The sequence below is a fragment of the Stegodyphus dumicola genome, chromosome 5 (genome assembly GCF_044657685.1).
Source record: "Stegodyphus dumicola isolate Sdum_Otavi_A_Nest chromosome 5, ASM4465768v1".
Classification (NCBI taxonomy): Eukaryota; Metazoa; Arthropoda; class Arachnida; order Araneae; family Eresidae; genus Stegodyphus; species Stegodyphus dumicola.
The window spans coordinates 63,697,232-63,715,116 of NC_140772.1; the positions used below are offsets into that span (position 1 = coordinate 63,697,232).

At 30.3% G+C, this 17,885-nt stretch overlaps 1 protein-coding gene across 1 annotated transcript in view; it reads left to right on the plus strand.

The window, feature by feature from the left end:
- Positions 1–16,474, plus strand: part of LOC118198828 (uncharacterized) — a 54,619-nt gene extending 38,145 nt beyond the window's left edge. Inside the window, exon 4 of the mRNA XM_035370607.2 lies at positions 1,333–16,474. Within this exon, the coding sequence (XP_035226498.2) occupies positions 1,389–5,249 (3,861 nt within the window). The 5' untranslated portion in view covers positions 1,333–1,388 and the 3' untranslated portion in view covers positions 5,250–16,474. The remainder of the gene's footprint in view (positions 1–1,332) is intronic.
- Positions 16,475–17,885: the final 1,411 nt, after the last annotated feature.

Below are 17,885 nucleotides of genomic sequence, written 5' to 3' on the forward strand. Positions count from 1 at the left end.
TCCTTTGGGAAAAACAACTTAAAAATGAAGATTTGACGCACTTCTCGACGTGCAGCATGAACAAATCAAGTTTAGATGATACTTGTTCGTATCAAAAATACGCAGAAAAAATTGCAAATTTAACAACTGAATTTGAAACAAGGTTTAATGATTTTAGTTCCCTCGAAGACAATTTTTTTTTTTTTTTTTTTGTTGTTTGTTTTCTTTGATTTTCTCAATAAGTATTGACTTCGTACCCAGCCATATGCAAATGGAGGTGATCGAGATTCAATGCAACTCAAATTTGAAAGCAAAATTCATTGAAGTGGGCGTGCCTGAATTTTACAAATATTTACCAGCCAGGTTTGAAAATACTCGAAAATTCGCATATGAAATTATTTCCATGTTTGGTAGCACTTATCGGTGCGAGCAGTTATTTTCAGCCATGAAAGGTAATAAGTCTCCTATTAGAAACCGTATTAATGATGCTCACCTTGGGTCAGCATTGAAAGTTATCACTGCAAACAAAATTTCTCCCGAAATAGGAAAGATAATAGCAGAGAAGAGATGTCAAGTATCAGGACGTAAACATTAAATTTTTCTTGTTCTTTTCTGTATAAATATATATATATATATGTTTATTATTGTATTATTCAAAATAAATCTACGTGTCTATGAATATTGATTTTTTTTTTTTTTTTTTGCGGCCCGCCTAAAGTTAAACCTTGTTTGTTTGGCCCAAGTGTACCTATGAGTTTGACATCCCTGCTGTATATGAATTCAGTAAGCGTAAATATGGAAAATGGAAATTTTAATTTCATGTGGGGTGATTCAGAAAAAATTCTTTTCTATATGCAGAATACCTCTTTGTCAAAGAAATATTAGTAAAGAATATTCTTAATTTTGTTATTTCCACATATCATCTTAACTAGATTTAAATTGATGTTCTAAAATCTAGAATTTGAAATCACCAGTCTTGAAAATTTTGAATCTTGTACTTTGTTCTCTATTTTGTTAATAGTTATTATTTTAAACAAGCTAAAAGCTAAATGGTAAAATTAAATATAAAAAAATATTTAGAGTAGTATTAAATTCTGTGGCGATGCATATTTATATTTTTAAACTGAAATTTCAATGTCTTTTTTTTTTCTAAAATACCTTGAATTGCATATATAGGATGCATTGTGGTATTTCTGGGATTTTTCAGAACTTGGAAATATGTTTGTACATTAAAAAGTTTGATTTTTGTTGTATATATTTATATTCAGAAAATTCAATTGTTAAATGTTTTGTAATTAGCAGTGATTAAAAAATGATAAAAAAATCTCAGTTGACCACATGTCTATTTTGCAGCTCATTTAGAATGATCCATGTCTGTGAACCAAAGATTGACCAGATGAAGGGACAAAATGAGTGATTGCTCTGGACCTCCTGAGACACCTTCCAGTGGTGAGCGGGAGCCCACTATGGTCTCCGTACCTGTAGTGGGCTCCAGTGCTTCAGATAATATGGCTACCACTTGGAACAGTAGCGAAACCCTTGATATCCATGAACCATCTGACATCTGCAACCTCACATCATTGTGTAACAATTCTGTTTCCACATCTGTGAGTTCATCACAGTTATCTAGTGCAATATGTACTGCCGAAATAATGTCGCAAGAAACTTCAAATTCAGCCTCCTTCATGCATTCAGGGATTACACATGATGCAGATTCTACATCAGAATCGTTAGGAGTGTGCGACGATGATAGAATGATGGTTGATGGCCCTACCTTGTCAGTACATGCCATTGTTTCTCAGGAATCAGTTTCGCAAGAATCAGATAGTAGTGAGGATCATTTGAGTGTGGTAGACAACATAACTGCGCAGAATTTTCTGCGTGAGTCAGATTTAATGAATGCCGCTTCATCAGCTTTGGGTCATAAAAAGTCACCACCAACTGACCAAGAGTTAGAAAAGTCTGACATGCATCATAATCTACTTTCTCTTGATCACCAATCAGTGACAAGCACTCAAGATCACATGGAGATGCAAAGTCTGTTGCAAGAGCAACAGGATTTAGATGGGCCAGTTTCATCCATTGCCGACTACCATCTGGATCATTCTCAAACTTCAGAATTATCTGTTGGTAGCACTTCACAGTTGGATATTGGTGCTACCTTACAGGAAGGTGTGACTGCTGATGGTGTTTGCTTGTCTCCTTCATCCAACAGCAGCACATCTTCTTTGGATTTGCCATCAGGTGTAAGTATATCATCAGGTATTGGTTTACCCCCCGTTTCAACTATCATACGTTCATCAGCAAAAGGAAGGTTTGATGTTTTTGGCAGACCTTCCAATATTAATATGATTATGGGCATCTCCCACTTTTTAGGTAACAACAATTCCTTTGATGTTATGACATCAATGAACAACATCCAGCGTTTAACCTCAAGTCCTTGTGACACTCTTAATAGTGTATCTTTAGCTAGTCCAATGGAAGTCTCTTCATCAAGGCATAGTACATGTACAGATGTAGTAATGGAAAATGTAGATGTTCCTCTATCATCATCATTAGTTTGCTCATCAACTTCTATTAGCCACATTGCATCCATTGTGGAAAGCAGGTGTATAAAAGCTAATACTGTGATGTCGTCTCTGGGACCAGATATGTTAGATAAACATAGTTTATCTGAAATGACTGACTCTCAGTTGGACTCAGATAATAATCTAAATTTACCCATCACATCCACCAGTTCTATTCCAAATTTTGTGGGAGTTGTGCCTCTTAGGGAGATTATGCATATTTCCACTTCCCCATCTCAGGTATCACAACACTTGGCAATGGAAGAAATGCAGAAAGTAGCTGAAATAAGTGAGCATTTACGGTCAGGAACCCCTGTAAGTGGACACTTTACTCTGCATTCAAGCGACGAATCAATTGCTCGAGTCATGATGCCATCTCATTTCAGTGTTAGTGAAAATATTCAACATTCAGATAACTATGCTGAGGGTGTTAATCAGAGGTCACAACCCACATCTGTTTCAGCTATTGAAACAAATGTAATCATGTCAACCTCTAATATTGATTCTTCACCAAAGTTTTCTCCTGTAGAAATTAAAGCTATTGAGCAACGGTTAAGGTCTGAACAATCTCGAAATCAAAATATCAATCATAATATTGAAAATGCATTAAATACTGAAGTAATAATTCCAGATTGTATAGAAACTACTCAAAGTTCAGATATTATTTATTCAAATGTACAGAGTGCCCTTAATCAGGTAGAAGCGAGAAAAATTTTGAAAGCACACAATATTGCACGGTCTTCTATAATTGAAAAAAATTTACTGCAGCAGTCTCAAGTCATAAAAAATGAGTCTACTGTGATAACAAGTGCTGAAACCATATCCTCAAATAAAGTAACTGGTGTTAGTGCAGATCAAAATAGTAATAGTGATATGATTACTATGAAATCTCCTGAAAAAATTACTATTTCTGATACTCAACAAAATACTATAACAAATGTGAACCCATCTGCAGTAACAGCTAGTGTTATTCAACAGCTTTTACGAGCTCAGTCACCCCCATCGAAACTCAGATCAACTATGCAACGTATACCAAGAGGTGTCATCACCTCCGTTATGTCAGCAAAAGGCGAGTCTCTAACTCATCATGATATCCTAATTCCTACATCTTCTTCAAATACAGAAACAGCAGATGTAAAAAAAGAAATAAATGAAGGTGATATTTCTGTTTCAAGTGCAAATATTCTTCAGAATAGAAACCTAGCAGAGAGTACAACTAACTCTAAAGATAAAACAGTTGATGTTTCACTAGATATGAATGAAGCATCAGTTATTAATCATGGAAATAAATCCCCTTCATCTGAAGAAAAAGAACCATCTTTGCCTAATTTAACAACAACTGTACTCCCATCTTTATTTTCAAACCTTTCTGCTAGTGCTCTGGCTTCATTACAGTCTAGTTTATCTTCTGCTCTTCCTTTAACAATACAATCTTCCCTGCCAAATATCAACATTTCAGACAGTACTGCTACTGTGTCTCAACTGTCTTCTTTGTCCCCTGTGCTGTCATCACCACCACTTTCACCTATTCTTCTACCAAGCATTCTTTCTTCAACTTTAAGAAATGCTGTATCAGCTGCCAAATCACCCATTGGTGATTCTGTTGTAACTTCAAATTGTGTAACATCTACCAATAATAATATTTACAGTGGTCTTTTAAAATCTGTTGGCCTATCCAGTGCTATCAAGCAAGAGCCTGGCATGATTACTGGATCAGGCCCTCTTCCTCCATTTACAGTAGTTTCAGGTTTATCACCATTGGTAAAGAGAGAATTCAGTGCTTCATTAGCTTCAAATATAATTGGTGCTAATCATACGAGTGCGCAAATACCAGTTGTGACCATAAAACAAGAGCCCGGATCATCCCGAGCTTCTGCTAGTGCCTCAGATTTCAACCCTTCCATAATTTTAAATGCCAGCGCAGGATTACCCAGCATTGCCTCCATACATCTTCCTTCTGCAGCTGCGGTCCAACTGCCGGTGGTTGTCACCAGCACGATCGCAATTACGACCTCTGCATTAACAAATCCAGTGCCTTCGCAAGCCTCAACCATTGCATTTGCAGGGAGCGTTTCCACATCAGTCGTAACTTCGACTGCTAACGCCATTTCTTCACCTCAGGACAATGAGGAGTCAAAGCCTTCGGACAAAAAATGGAACTGTTTAATGTGCAAAAATGGAAGCCCTTGTGGTCTACATCCAACCCAATCTCAGGGTTCGACTTCAAATTCCACAAGGTTAACAACACCACCACAGCCTGTGTTGTCTGGTGATCCAGCAAAACCTTTTCAATGCACTCTGTGTGGAAAACACTTGGCTTCTAAAAATGTTTATCAGTTGCATTTACGGAGCCATTCTGGAGAGAAACCATTCACATGCAACTTATGTGGTCATCACTTTTCTCAAAAGACATCACTTACAAGGCATATGAGATCCCACACAGGTGAACGTCCTTTTCCATGTGATGTCTGTGGTAAGCGTTTTGCTGATAAAGAACGAATTAAAATACACATGCGAACTCACACGGGTGAAAAGCCTTTTGCTTGTGAAGTGTGTGGCAAAAGGTTCTCTCAAAAGTCTACTGTAAAAAGACACATGAGTGTTCATACTGGTGAAAAGCCATTCAAGTGTGAATCATGTGGTAAAGGTTTTGCAAATCGTGGAAACTTGAATGCACATAGTAAAACTCATGCTAACTCATGACATTCATGTTGACAGGAATATATATATAAAAGTTATGTATACTTATACACACACACACACTCACCTTGTAAATTGACGTTTCAAGTTTTGGGAGCCCTGGTATTTCTCACAGTTTATTGTTTGAGAAATATTTCAAGGTTCTCCAAATGTAGTATAAGACTGTAAATTTTTATGACATTTTTAGCAAATAACCTTGATTAGAAGTTATAGAATGTTAACAACCTGATACTGAATTGTTAGCACTCATACATACATATATATATGTATATGAAGATCTACAGTATCATCGTCCTACCAATGAGTGATGTTTTTTGTTAAAACACTGTTGTAAGTAGAGACCATCTAAGGATTCCGAAAGTTTACTAAAGTACAAACGAATAACTTCTGTTATTGCAATATCAAAGCAGTAGTTTCTTAAAATTTTAGATCTTTCTTGCAAGAAGGATTATGTAGAATGTTTTTACCACATGCACATATCTAGTATAGGTAGAAGTATTAAAGTTTATATATATTATAATGTTATGATTAGCATACTATTTGCTATTGTTTCCAATTAACACTTGTTTCAAATCTTGAAGCATAGTCATGTTGCCATTTGTTAATCAGGTTTCAAATTTAAAGTGCAGTGATGTATAATTTTTTTTTATTAAAATAGCCAACAAGAGTAACATGCTTTAACCATTCATGTTTATCTTCTTATATGTTTGTATATGAGAAAGTCTGAATGTAATGTACATTATTAGGAATTTTATGATTTGTTTGTTTTCAGTAATTTTTTAATGCATGGTATTAATTTTAAACTTATTTCTTAAAAGATGTATGCACTCTGGTATCTTATTATTTGTATAAATAGGCAGCAATGGGAAAGCTTTGAAATTTTTCTCTACATAACTGGAATATGTCAATACTTATCTACACAGAAACTGCAAAGAGATTTTTGGTAGGAAGAAGTACAAAAGTTTCATCTTTTTTATGTAAATGCATATAATTTTAATATAAATTAATTAATTTTTATAGTTATGTTATGAATTATGGTAGTGACAACAATACAGTTAGTTCACAGTATTTCAAATACAGCATGTTGAATTGTGAAAAGTTGAAATTAATAGCTCGTATTCTGCGTAGTGGCATTGAATTCAGCTCATTAAAAAGTTTTGCCCTGTGTTTAATATGTAATGAAAGATGATATTCATTTGGTTTGCTCCATAGACATTTATTTCTGTATATTTATTTATTTATTTATATGTCATAAAATAATATTAAAATTATACTCTGATATATTCCGTGAGATGGAGACCTGCTTTCATTTATCACTTTCAAGATAGCTGTTTCAATCGAAATTTAAGGTGTGGAGTAGTATCGTATCCATAGGTTTTCCCACTAAATTATTAAATGACTAATATCTTTATTAGGAGAAAAGTCTTTCTTTTATTACTAAAATTGTTATCCATTATACTAAACTATCTGTAGCTTTAGTGGAATTAGAAAAAAATTTATTCAAAATTCTTTTCATTTGGAAAAGTATTTGAATGAATTTACTTTTTATTATCTGTACCATTGATAATATCTTGAAATCCTTTACTGAAATGTTGCAGTTTGTAATTTCAATTTCTTTTATTCTGTTCGAGTCTTCAAGCCATGGTGCTTCACAAATTTCATCCGCCCAAGTTCAGAATTTATTGTATTGAAATAATTCAGAAGATCTTATATTTGAATATAAATATCTTTTAAATGTTTAATATAGTTATAGTAGTATGGAAAAGTATATGAAAACATTCTGATTTCATTAAATGCTAAAAATGAAAGGTATTTTTATACTTCTTAGCATCGAACATAATCAGATTATTTTCATATATTTTGTATGCTTTTTTTTTTTTAATGATCACTCAAAGAGCAGTTTATTTACAATATTTGTGTTATGCAGAAGTTAATGTTGTAAACATATGATTTTAAAAAATTAATTCCAATTTATAATTAATTATTATACATTTTCTTTATTTCTCTCTTACAATGAAGAGGCAGCAATTTTTAGATTTTTCAAATGCATCTGAAAATGAAGCAATAAGAACATAACAGCATGAAAACGTTTTTGAATTCTGAACAAACAAAATGCTTATAAGTAGCCAAACAAGAGTGATAATATTGACATTTGAGACTTCTATTTGGACATATGGCTATTGGCAGTTGAAATTTGAAAGTATGGGTATTTCAGAATGACATAAAATTATATTGCCACACATGTGATCAATTGCCAATTGTAAATGCTCATGTGAATCATGATCTGATGAATTTGGCTGTGGTTTGATATTAGAAATGTCTACTGCAGAATCTTCTCAAAAGTTTAGGTGGTTAAATTGAGTCACTTTACACTACCAGGCATTTATCACTTATATAAATGAACTGGCAAATTTTCTATCTTGTGAGATACAATATTTTTTATTTATCTTTATATAGCTTTGTAAATAGTCAATTCTTAGAACGTTCTTTCAAATTATAGCAGTAATTGCTTAACCAAGTTAAAAGCAATAAGTTCATCTTTCATGTCGCTTTGGAAATAGTCAGTTCGTAGAATGTTCTTTCAAATTATAACAATAATTTCTTAACAAATTGTGTTAAATGCAGTAAGTGTTCTAAAAAATTTATATTTTTTATTTTTCTAATTCATACACTTTATAAATGCATTTAATTTATAACACATTCAAATGATAATTTTTATGAACATTGCAACATTATTAGATAAAAGATGCATCCATTGCCATAATTTATAGTAATACAGAATGTTTTTCTACTCTTAAATTTAAGAATATGCTTGCATTTTTCTTATTCATTATTCACACACTTAATAAATGAATGATAGAAATGGTATGAGGAACTTCATAAATTTTTAACAAAACTGTTATAGATATGCGAGTTTGTAGGAGCTGAATATCACCTCTGAATAAGTATAGACAAGAAGTTTATACATAAAATTTTATTATTTACTGTTAATCATACAATCATAATGTTAATCATACAATGCACTAATTATATCATCTAGTTTTTAAATTTTTTTAGAAATCAATTTAAATAAGTTTGCATTTATTAGCACGAGACTGTATTTTTAGTTTTACCGAAAGAATTATTCACTTAAAAGTATAAAATAATCAAGTAGAAATGATTTTTTTAATAAAAGATTCAGCTGAAATTGTATTTAATATTTGAATCATACTAACAAAATTATTTGAAAATATCTGAAATGTGAGCAGATGTTAAAAGTATTTTCTGTATTAAATTAGATTTGAAATTTCATTTTTATCATCAGATTTCCTTAGGGGACTAATAATGTACTACTGATAGTTAAAACAATTTTTGTTACTATTTCATTAATATTACAAAATGTAATAAAAATCTTATTTTTACTTTTTTAAAAAAAATTAATTTTCAATGTCTGGATATTTTGCTGCATAGCATTTTCTGAGAGACAGCTTGAAGTTATTCATCATTTTACAAACTTTTGACCCAGATATAGCCTATGGTACATCACAAGACAGATTGTGATGCATTCACAAGAAAAGGAATAAATTATGCAAACAATTAAGTTGTTTTATATGAATCTAAGATTCACTCTTGGTATCATATCAGCTGGCAGTCAGCTTTCACTAACTGCCATACTATCCAGGACAGTGAACTGCTAATAAGCATTTTGAATATTACTATTTGCTAGTAGTTCATTTTTTACAATTTGAATTTTTAAATTTTTCATGCTGCAGGAGCAAAGACCTGATTCATTTTGATTTTAGGACCCACCAGCGGCTGAGCGGTAAAGTCCCTTAATACTGGTAGTTGGGCCCGAGGTTCAAATCCCGCTAACAAGCTGGCTGCGTCGGCGTTTTCATGGCTTTCCCTGTGTATACGAGCCAGTTCCCCTTAGAAAGTCCTCCACGAAGGCATCCCTCCCCTTAGGCAGGTAGCCCTAGTGTGCTTTGCCATAATTAAGTAAACCAAACCATTTTGATTTTAGACACAGTCTGTTAGATTGCAGTATTGAATGACTTTATATTTTATGATTGAGCTATTTAGTAATATAGTGAAGTACATCTAGTAAAAAATTTAATAATTAAGAAATTGTAAAAAAGATTTATTGTGAGATATTTTAGTTTTACTAATTAATAGCAGTTGAACTTTGGTAGTTATAAATTATATAAGGCAAAAATAATACATAAATATTTTAATATGAAATATAATTAATATTGAATTTTGGTTAGCTCTATTATCTGTGGTGCTAAAATACTTGTTCTTTTAATAATATATTATTAAATTTAGCTATATATTGGAAAAATAAGAATTAAATTTCAACTTAAATATTTTTTTTGCTTTAAGTAATCAATGACGTTTTACTATTTTTCATTCATTCCTCTTGCTTAAAATCAATAATAATGAATACAAATTTAAAAAAAAAGTTTTATCAGTGAAAATAATATGGAGACGTGCCATAGTAGATTTAAATTAAGAATATAGTTATTGATGATCTATGGAATAAATCGTGTTAATTAATTGCCAAGTTCTGATTTTGTACAATTTTGATGATTCCCGTGAAAAAATATGTATGTAAATTACAGACTGAAGTAACTTCTGGTTTTCAGAAATTTTAGATATTTTAAGTTTGTGTACAGAGATTATTATTAGAATGCATAGAATAATTTCACGACCCCAGTCAGAGCACCAATCATTAGTTGTGTATCATGAATTCAGATTTTTTTAGGATTTTTATCCACCTTGCGACCCTAAATGTGCTCATGGCCGATGATTTTAACACCACTACTTTACAGGATAATGTTCTGTTAGAAAGTAACAGTTTGATTCAGGAAATGTTTTTAAATATGTAATTTAATTTTTAACGTTTAATGATTCGTAGCAGTTTTTATTCTATGCTTCCATATTTTATAAATTTTAGCTAGTAATTAACTAGATAAAAATCAGAAAAGGAATTAAAGTATCATATGCTCTATCTTCATCTTTTTTCTGTTGCTTTAACGAATTCTTAGTATTAAAGCAGATTAGTTTTGCACTGAGTATGTTTTTTCTTTTCTTTTTTTAACTTTGTTCAGATAAATAAAAATTATTCTCTTTGGTCATAGTAATTTTTTTATTTATCAAAATGAATATATATATATAAACATTTTATGTAATTATTAAAGATTTAGAATTTATAAACAATTTAATAAAACTACTAGCGTATCTTTAAAGTAATACATTTAAAGATTTTTAATATATGGGGCTAATGAATATTGTGTGTACATATTAAGGGAACGTGCAGTAAGCAGTGGGATGGATACCTTTCTGAATTTTAAAATACTAAGTTAGATTTGCAGTATATAAAAAAAAATCTTTTTATTAAATATATAATACATTATGAGAATGTTCCTGTTTTATAGTCATTGCATCTACATTGTGCTACTTTAATATTCATTGCCATGAAATTAAGGAATATAGGGGTTGGCTATCATGAAAGCATAACAATTGAGCAGTTACTCCAAATTCATTTAGTTATGAATTGTAGTTTTTATCCTTAGAAGTAATTTTATAATTGTTGGTAATAAAAGTTCAATTTCCAAGAGGATTATTTTGAAAGTGTTCTAAAATTAATCTGCTTCATGAAATACAGTCAAAACCTGCTATAATGAACTTCAAGGAATTAGAAATTTAGTTTGCTATACCAGGTGGTATGTTACATCTTATCCAAGAAGAAAAATTAATTATCTTGCAAAAAATGGACTAATGGATCCCCCTCAAATCATTGTCACATCTGCCAAAAGAAGTGACTAATAACTCTAAAAAAACTTAGGAACAGTTAATTAGTTATTATGCGCAATTATTAATTTTTGTTAATGTTGTGCAGTTTTATTTTGCACATTATTAATTTTACATAAATTGAACATAAAAGTCATGGTTTAGTTCCTTTCTTTGAAATAATAAAATATATTGATTCCTTCTTTATTGCTTAGAGTTATGCCTTACAGCTCAATCAAATAGCTTAATTATATCATCAAATCCATTCAAGTTCTCTGGCTGAGGTTGTTATATTACAGTATAATCTCTTGAGATGTATTAATTGTATTCTGGTTTTCCAAAAATTGGGTATTACACTTCTCTATATAGTCTTTGTTCAGATCATACAAAAAAGTGGAGATGAAAAAAGTAATGTTAAGGTGTTTTTAGCTATTCTAATGGATTACATATGGATAAATTTTAGGAATAGAAATTGTTTTGTTAAAACTTGCAGAAATTCAGGAAGGAAGAAAGAAGAAGGGGAAAGACAAGTTCATTCTAAGATAAGGTTTGTTAAATTTTATCTTAACATGGAAGTTTGCTATAGCTATATAGCATTAAGTATATAGAAAATTAGATGGGACCAACATGTGTATTTATTATCTCCATAGGGTTATTATAAATTGGGTTGTCTTGCAGGATTTGATTTTTTCCCTTAAGTTTTAAGATGTATGCTTGGAATTACTTCCAAGAAATACATTAATGTTTCTAATTTATTTTACAAAATAATCAAATAAGATAACTCATCTGATTGTTGTTTTGTCCATGTAATTCACAGAAGAACAGTTGTCAGAGCCTCAAGGATGCTGACTTTTACTTTCACCCTAATTTTGATGATAACTGAGTTTAATCTATTTGCTCCTAGTATGTTTAAGATATTATTAGTTACAGAATTTATGTAGTAAGTTCCAAATGAAAATGATAACTTTTTAATGTATGTAGATTGTATTAGAATGTTTGAGAAGAGGAAAATTAAAGAGAGTTGAAAGTGTTAAAAAATATTTTGAAATATTGAAAATCAGTATTATTGGGCACTCTAGAATTCTGGATCCATTGGTACTTAAATATTTAAAGTTAGTAGTATAAGACAAGGCATAATTTGAAGAACATTTAATTGCTTCACCATTGTCATATAAATGTTTATAGATGTGGAAAGCCCAAAAGAATTAAAAATTTCAAAAATTTATTTTAGGGGAGGCCAAGTCAGATTATTTTATCTTTATTCAAAAGAATAAATACAATACAAAGTCTGTAATGCAGATGTCCGTTATGCTGAATGATCTATAATCCGGACCTCAAAGCCACAAACTTTACGCATGCGCATACTATGCATGCGTGCATTGAAAAATGTTTAATAAAGTAAACAAATAAATATTAAGCTTTTTTTTTTAAATTTGATACCTTTTAGATCATAATTACTCTTTATTTCATAAATTACAGTTTCATATTTTTAATTGTATAATTTCTGCATGCCATCTTACCAGATTTAAATTGATGATAATCCAGAAAAACCCCTAATCCGGAATCGCCGAAGTCCCAACGAGTCCGGATTACTGACTTTGTACTGAATATCCAACCTTTCACACAAATGTTGAATTAAATTATTTAAACTTTTGAAACACATAAAAAAAACTTTATTTTCTAATGGATTCTTACAGTAAGTTCATCATAATAAATTTCATAATTGTTTTACATCAAAAACATAAACAATCTATGTTTCCAAAATTTTATAGGTTTTTCAGGTTGCACGTAGTTAAAAATGCTTCCCATTGCTTTTTTTAATGTTATATGGTTTTTGTTAATAACTGTTATATCATCATGCATTTTGTCAAACAAGATATTTTATAGCATAATACTTATCAATATTTTGTTCTCTTTTATTTGGAAAGAATGCAAACCATTTTTACTGGTTTGTTTAACCCCTTAACTGCCGCGGGCGTATATATACGCCTTGCTCAGCCGATGCGTTACTGCCCCAGGCGTATATATACGTCCTTCCAAACTGCTATCATTTGCTTTGCGCTGCTACACCTAAAATTATTCTCAAAGTTAACGCATTGGCTGCGCATCTGGGGCAGTTAACGCATCGGCTGAGCAAGCCGTATATATACGCCCGCGGCAGTTAAGGGGTTAAATTTAAAAAAAAAAATTTTTTTTTTTGAAAAAGAGTTTTAAATATTGAAAATCTAATCTGTAATGTTAAAATTTTTACAATTATTGCAGAATTGTAGAATTTGTTAGTTTATTTGGTCCTTTTAAATACATAGAAAGTCTTACATATCCTGCATGTTGCAGAATATTTTTTGCTAAAAATAATCCTTATTTTCTGCTCTTTCTAAAGATGTATTATACTCAAATGCATTAACAATTTTATTTGAAAATTAAAAGAAAAAGTAAAAAAAAATTGATTGTTTTATTAAAGTCATGATGAGGTAGCTTCTAGTATTTTGTGTGCCACGTCTATGACACCAGAGCTTTCTACTGTTATGATGTAATCAATGGTATAACTATGGAAGCAACAGGTGGCAATACAGTCAAACCTTACATTGCCCTGGTTGAAATAGTCATGCCTGTAGGCCTTATAACGTTGAGGGCATACAAAGCTATTTGCTATGTTGTCACCTCTAGTACTTTGACGTGAGCTTTCTTGCCTGGCTTGAATAGGCAAGTGCTACTCTTTGTTGTTTACCATAGTTACATCATTGGCTGTTATCACACCAAAACCTGAAAAGCCCGAGTGTTTGTTCTTTGTTGAGGCATTATGTATATTTTTAAACCAAAGGGTGACGGCAGTCAGAATTTCAGGTACCCATAGATATATTGCACTTTACATAGCATATAGTCATTACAGTTTTATTTAGGTTACTTATTACTATCAGATTTTAAATCTGTATATTTTAATAGCCAAGTAGATTTTTTCTTTTTTGTTATGTATCTGTTTTGATGTTCATATAATTTTACCTTGTATATTTCTGTACAGAAAGAACTAAAGAAAATATTATATATCCAGAGTTTTTGTTTATATAAATCCATCCAGGAGTTTTGCTCCTTTTGTATGATTCAATCCTACTGTGTTGGAAGTATTGTACTGTGGATGAGAATGTCAGTGTTTTACTTATTTTAAGGTTGTAGACAGTGAAGTTGCCTTTTAGTGGTGAAGTTAAGCCTAATTTATATGTGTTACTTAACAAATATTTTTATGCATGATTTATTTGTTAACTGTATGTTGTGCCAACATACACTGGTTAATTTCACTCTTCATGTTTCTCAAGCTTAATAACCTTAAATAGTTATGTATGCTAATAAGATGAAAAATTTGAAGGATAGATTTTAAGCATGGAACTTTAAAAAATTTTTAATTTTTCTTTGAGATTTTCTGCATGAAATTCAAGAAAATTGTTAAATTTGTATCATTTTATTATGCTTTTTTGTGTTGCTTTGAATGCAGTAGTTTGCCAAAATTACTATATTGTATAAATTTCTTTAAATTTTAATGTTAGCTTTAAGCATTTATTATTTGTAATCTCTCCCTCTTAAGGGCACAAAGCTTTTATAGAAATTCCTAAATGCATGTGTTGTGAAAACATTAAAAGAATATATTTAATTTTTAATCATAGAAATTTTAAATATCTGTTAATTAGATGATTAATGTATAGCTAAATGTGTTTCATACTTCAGTATGTACAAATTATCGTATATATTTTTATCTAAGAATTTTAACAAACATGTAATGTTCATAACATCATTGTATGTGATGAGAAATATATAAATCTTAGATAATTTTTTATTAAAGAAAGATTAGTGTTTGTTGGCATTACATTCAATTTAAAGTACATGTACAAAAAGATTTAAATTATTCATTTAAAGTTTTAAATAATAACTGAAGTGCTTTATGTTAATTAGCTTCAACTATGTAAACTATTTAGCCTTTTTTTAATTATATAGCAGTGGTTCCTAACTTATAGTCATGAGATTCTTAGAGCTTTACATGTAGTATAGTAGCATTTTTGGCTTCACTCACTCAGTCAGAAGTCATAAAATTTTCTGTATAACTTTAATTAGTATAACATTTTTAGAGGTTTTTATGACTTTACAAGGAAAAGACATTTTAGTATACTGGGAATAAATATGATGATTGTTTACAAGAATGCATTCTTTTTTCACATTACGTTTCAAGTTCAAAATATTAGCCATACTTTTAGAAGTATAGTTGGTGATATTTGACTTGCATTGATCTCTGTACAAGAATCAGCAAAATTTTTAACTCTCTTCAGTCCTTTAATATATTTTTTGACCTGTTTTAAGAAAATCACAACTGATAACTCATTCATAGCTCTTGGTTGTAAAATCAGAGTTACTATGTTGATAACTTGTGCATTTGAAAAATTATTTTGCATAGATATTTCATTCAATAGCTTATGAAAATATGATATTTTATGTATAATGTTTGTTATTTGTTTTTAAAGTCCTTAAGTTCACAAAGATAAGATTGGAAAATAGGAAATTTTTACTGTTATACAACAGTGTTGCTAATTATGTAAGATGCACCTATTATAAATCAATATTTGGAAATTATACTATTGATTTTATAAATTTATTGTGGAATATATTATCATTTTGAAGCTGGAGATTAGCAAATTTGGGTATTTTTTTTTGTGTAAAACTGCAAACGAGCAAAAAATACACACGCAATGGGTTTTTAATAAACTGGAATTTGTTATTAATGGCTTATTACATTTCCATTGTGTGATTGTTATTAACTGATTTAATGACTAATGGTTTGGAACCACTGAAATGATCTGTATGAGCATAGTTTTTATACAGAAAATTTGTGTAAAAAATTGGTACACAACTAGCAGATGACTTAAGTTATCCTGATTAAGACTGTTGATTGTTGGATCTTAATCAGACTTTTATTGAATTTCTAGCACTTTACTACTGTGATACAAGAACAGTTTGCTTTGGTTTTCAAAGAATGCATATTTTGTCAAAAGAGTTACAGAATCAATTTCCTGTAACTCAAACTAGGGAACTGCTTGCTTGTATTATTTTCTTTTATTTTGGGAAAAATTACTATTAAAACCTTGAAAAGTAAAAATCAAAATCAGTTTTAGTAATATTTTTTAAATATGTTTTCAAATTTAAAAAAAAAAAAATTGTAAAATCAACAATTTTCAGAAAATAATGCAAGCATTTCAAGCCCAACATACCCGGTGTTCATTCCTTGTTTTTTATTTAGCCATACTCAAGCACCTGTTAGTATGTACCTTCAATATTTTTCAATTTAGATGCTAAGATAAGCCTTCAAAGATTTTGTCTGATATCTTTGAGAAGATAATGACTTATTTACACTTCTTGCAATTGACCAAAATCACAACTTTGTAAATCACTTTGCAGATTAAAATAACATGCAAACATTTAGTGGCTTTTTCTTTATAATTTTCTCAATGAAATAAATATATATTCCCAGATTATCATAGTAATACAAGGATTACATAATGCATAATGAAAATAATACTGAATGAACAATTGAAATAAAAATTTAAAGATGATATAAGTTTCAAATAGATGTATCTTTCTTGGTGCATTGCATTTGTTGGATGAATGAAGTAATGCAAGCTCTGAATAAGTTTGTCTTGTATTTTAGTTCCAAACACTAGAGAAGTTAACAGAATAGTTTCGGTACCATAATATGTCACAGAAAAGTCTATCTGAATTATTTGAGCAAGGGAGGCTGCTAAAGATTATTTTCTGTTTATTTTTGTTTCCTATACTGTCAGCCTCACACAGTCTAAATCTTTATTAAAAATCAAATTATCGGATAAAGAACAGAATCACCTCACATCATGTTACCTGTAAGTAGTTAAAACTTTTCCATGCAAAATGATCCTAATAAATATCAGTTATCTTTTTTCTTTTCCCTTCTTTTAGTTACAAAATTGTTTATACTTAAATTGTTTTAATTATAATCTTCTAGTTTATTAATAAAATTTGTAATCTAGTATTTAAGTGCTCTGTTCTTGATAAGAACAGGGTTGAATTATTTAATTATGGTAAAGCATCTGAAGGTATTTTGCTTAAGTTAGATCCCAGTGATAATTAAGAGCATCTCAAGATCTAGTGAACTTCCTTTTTTTTTTTACTGCTGATCTCTTGAGATTTTCAAATTGACCAGTTTTTACAAAGACAGTATGCAATTACTAAAATCAATGTATTATTCATGATTCAAATATGACCCCAAATGCATAGCAACCAGTCTGCTAACTAACATATCATTCACAGTGGCTATTTTTGATGTAATTCCTGAGCATGCTCTGCCATTTAACTGTGAGACTATTATGAAAACTAAGGAAGATCTGAAATTTTGAATTCTGGAGCCTGAAACTGAAACTAGAAGATTATGAATCATATATTGCTCAGTTTTACCTGAAATCACAGCTACTCGGGTTACATTTTCTGCTAAAACTTGAAAATAATGCTTATCTGATTAACTGGATTTCTTTGACATTTCATATTTATGATAACAAAAACTTTCTAATTGGTTGTTATGTTTAACTGTAAAGTTAAAATTATTTTTGTAATGTAAAAGTATCAGCAACTGAAATATTTGTGTGGAACACATCTGATATTAGTAGTATGGGAAGAAATGGCAGTTCTATTTTAATATTAGGAAGATGATGATCAATTTTATATGAGTCATAGTGCATGCAATAAATAACTTGCTTGTGAGAAGATGTTTTCTTAGAATACTCTCTAAAAGAAACTGATTTGTTTTCATTATTACACATGACTGAAAATGAGAGATTCCCTTGCAGCTCGGTATATTCA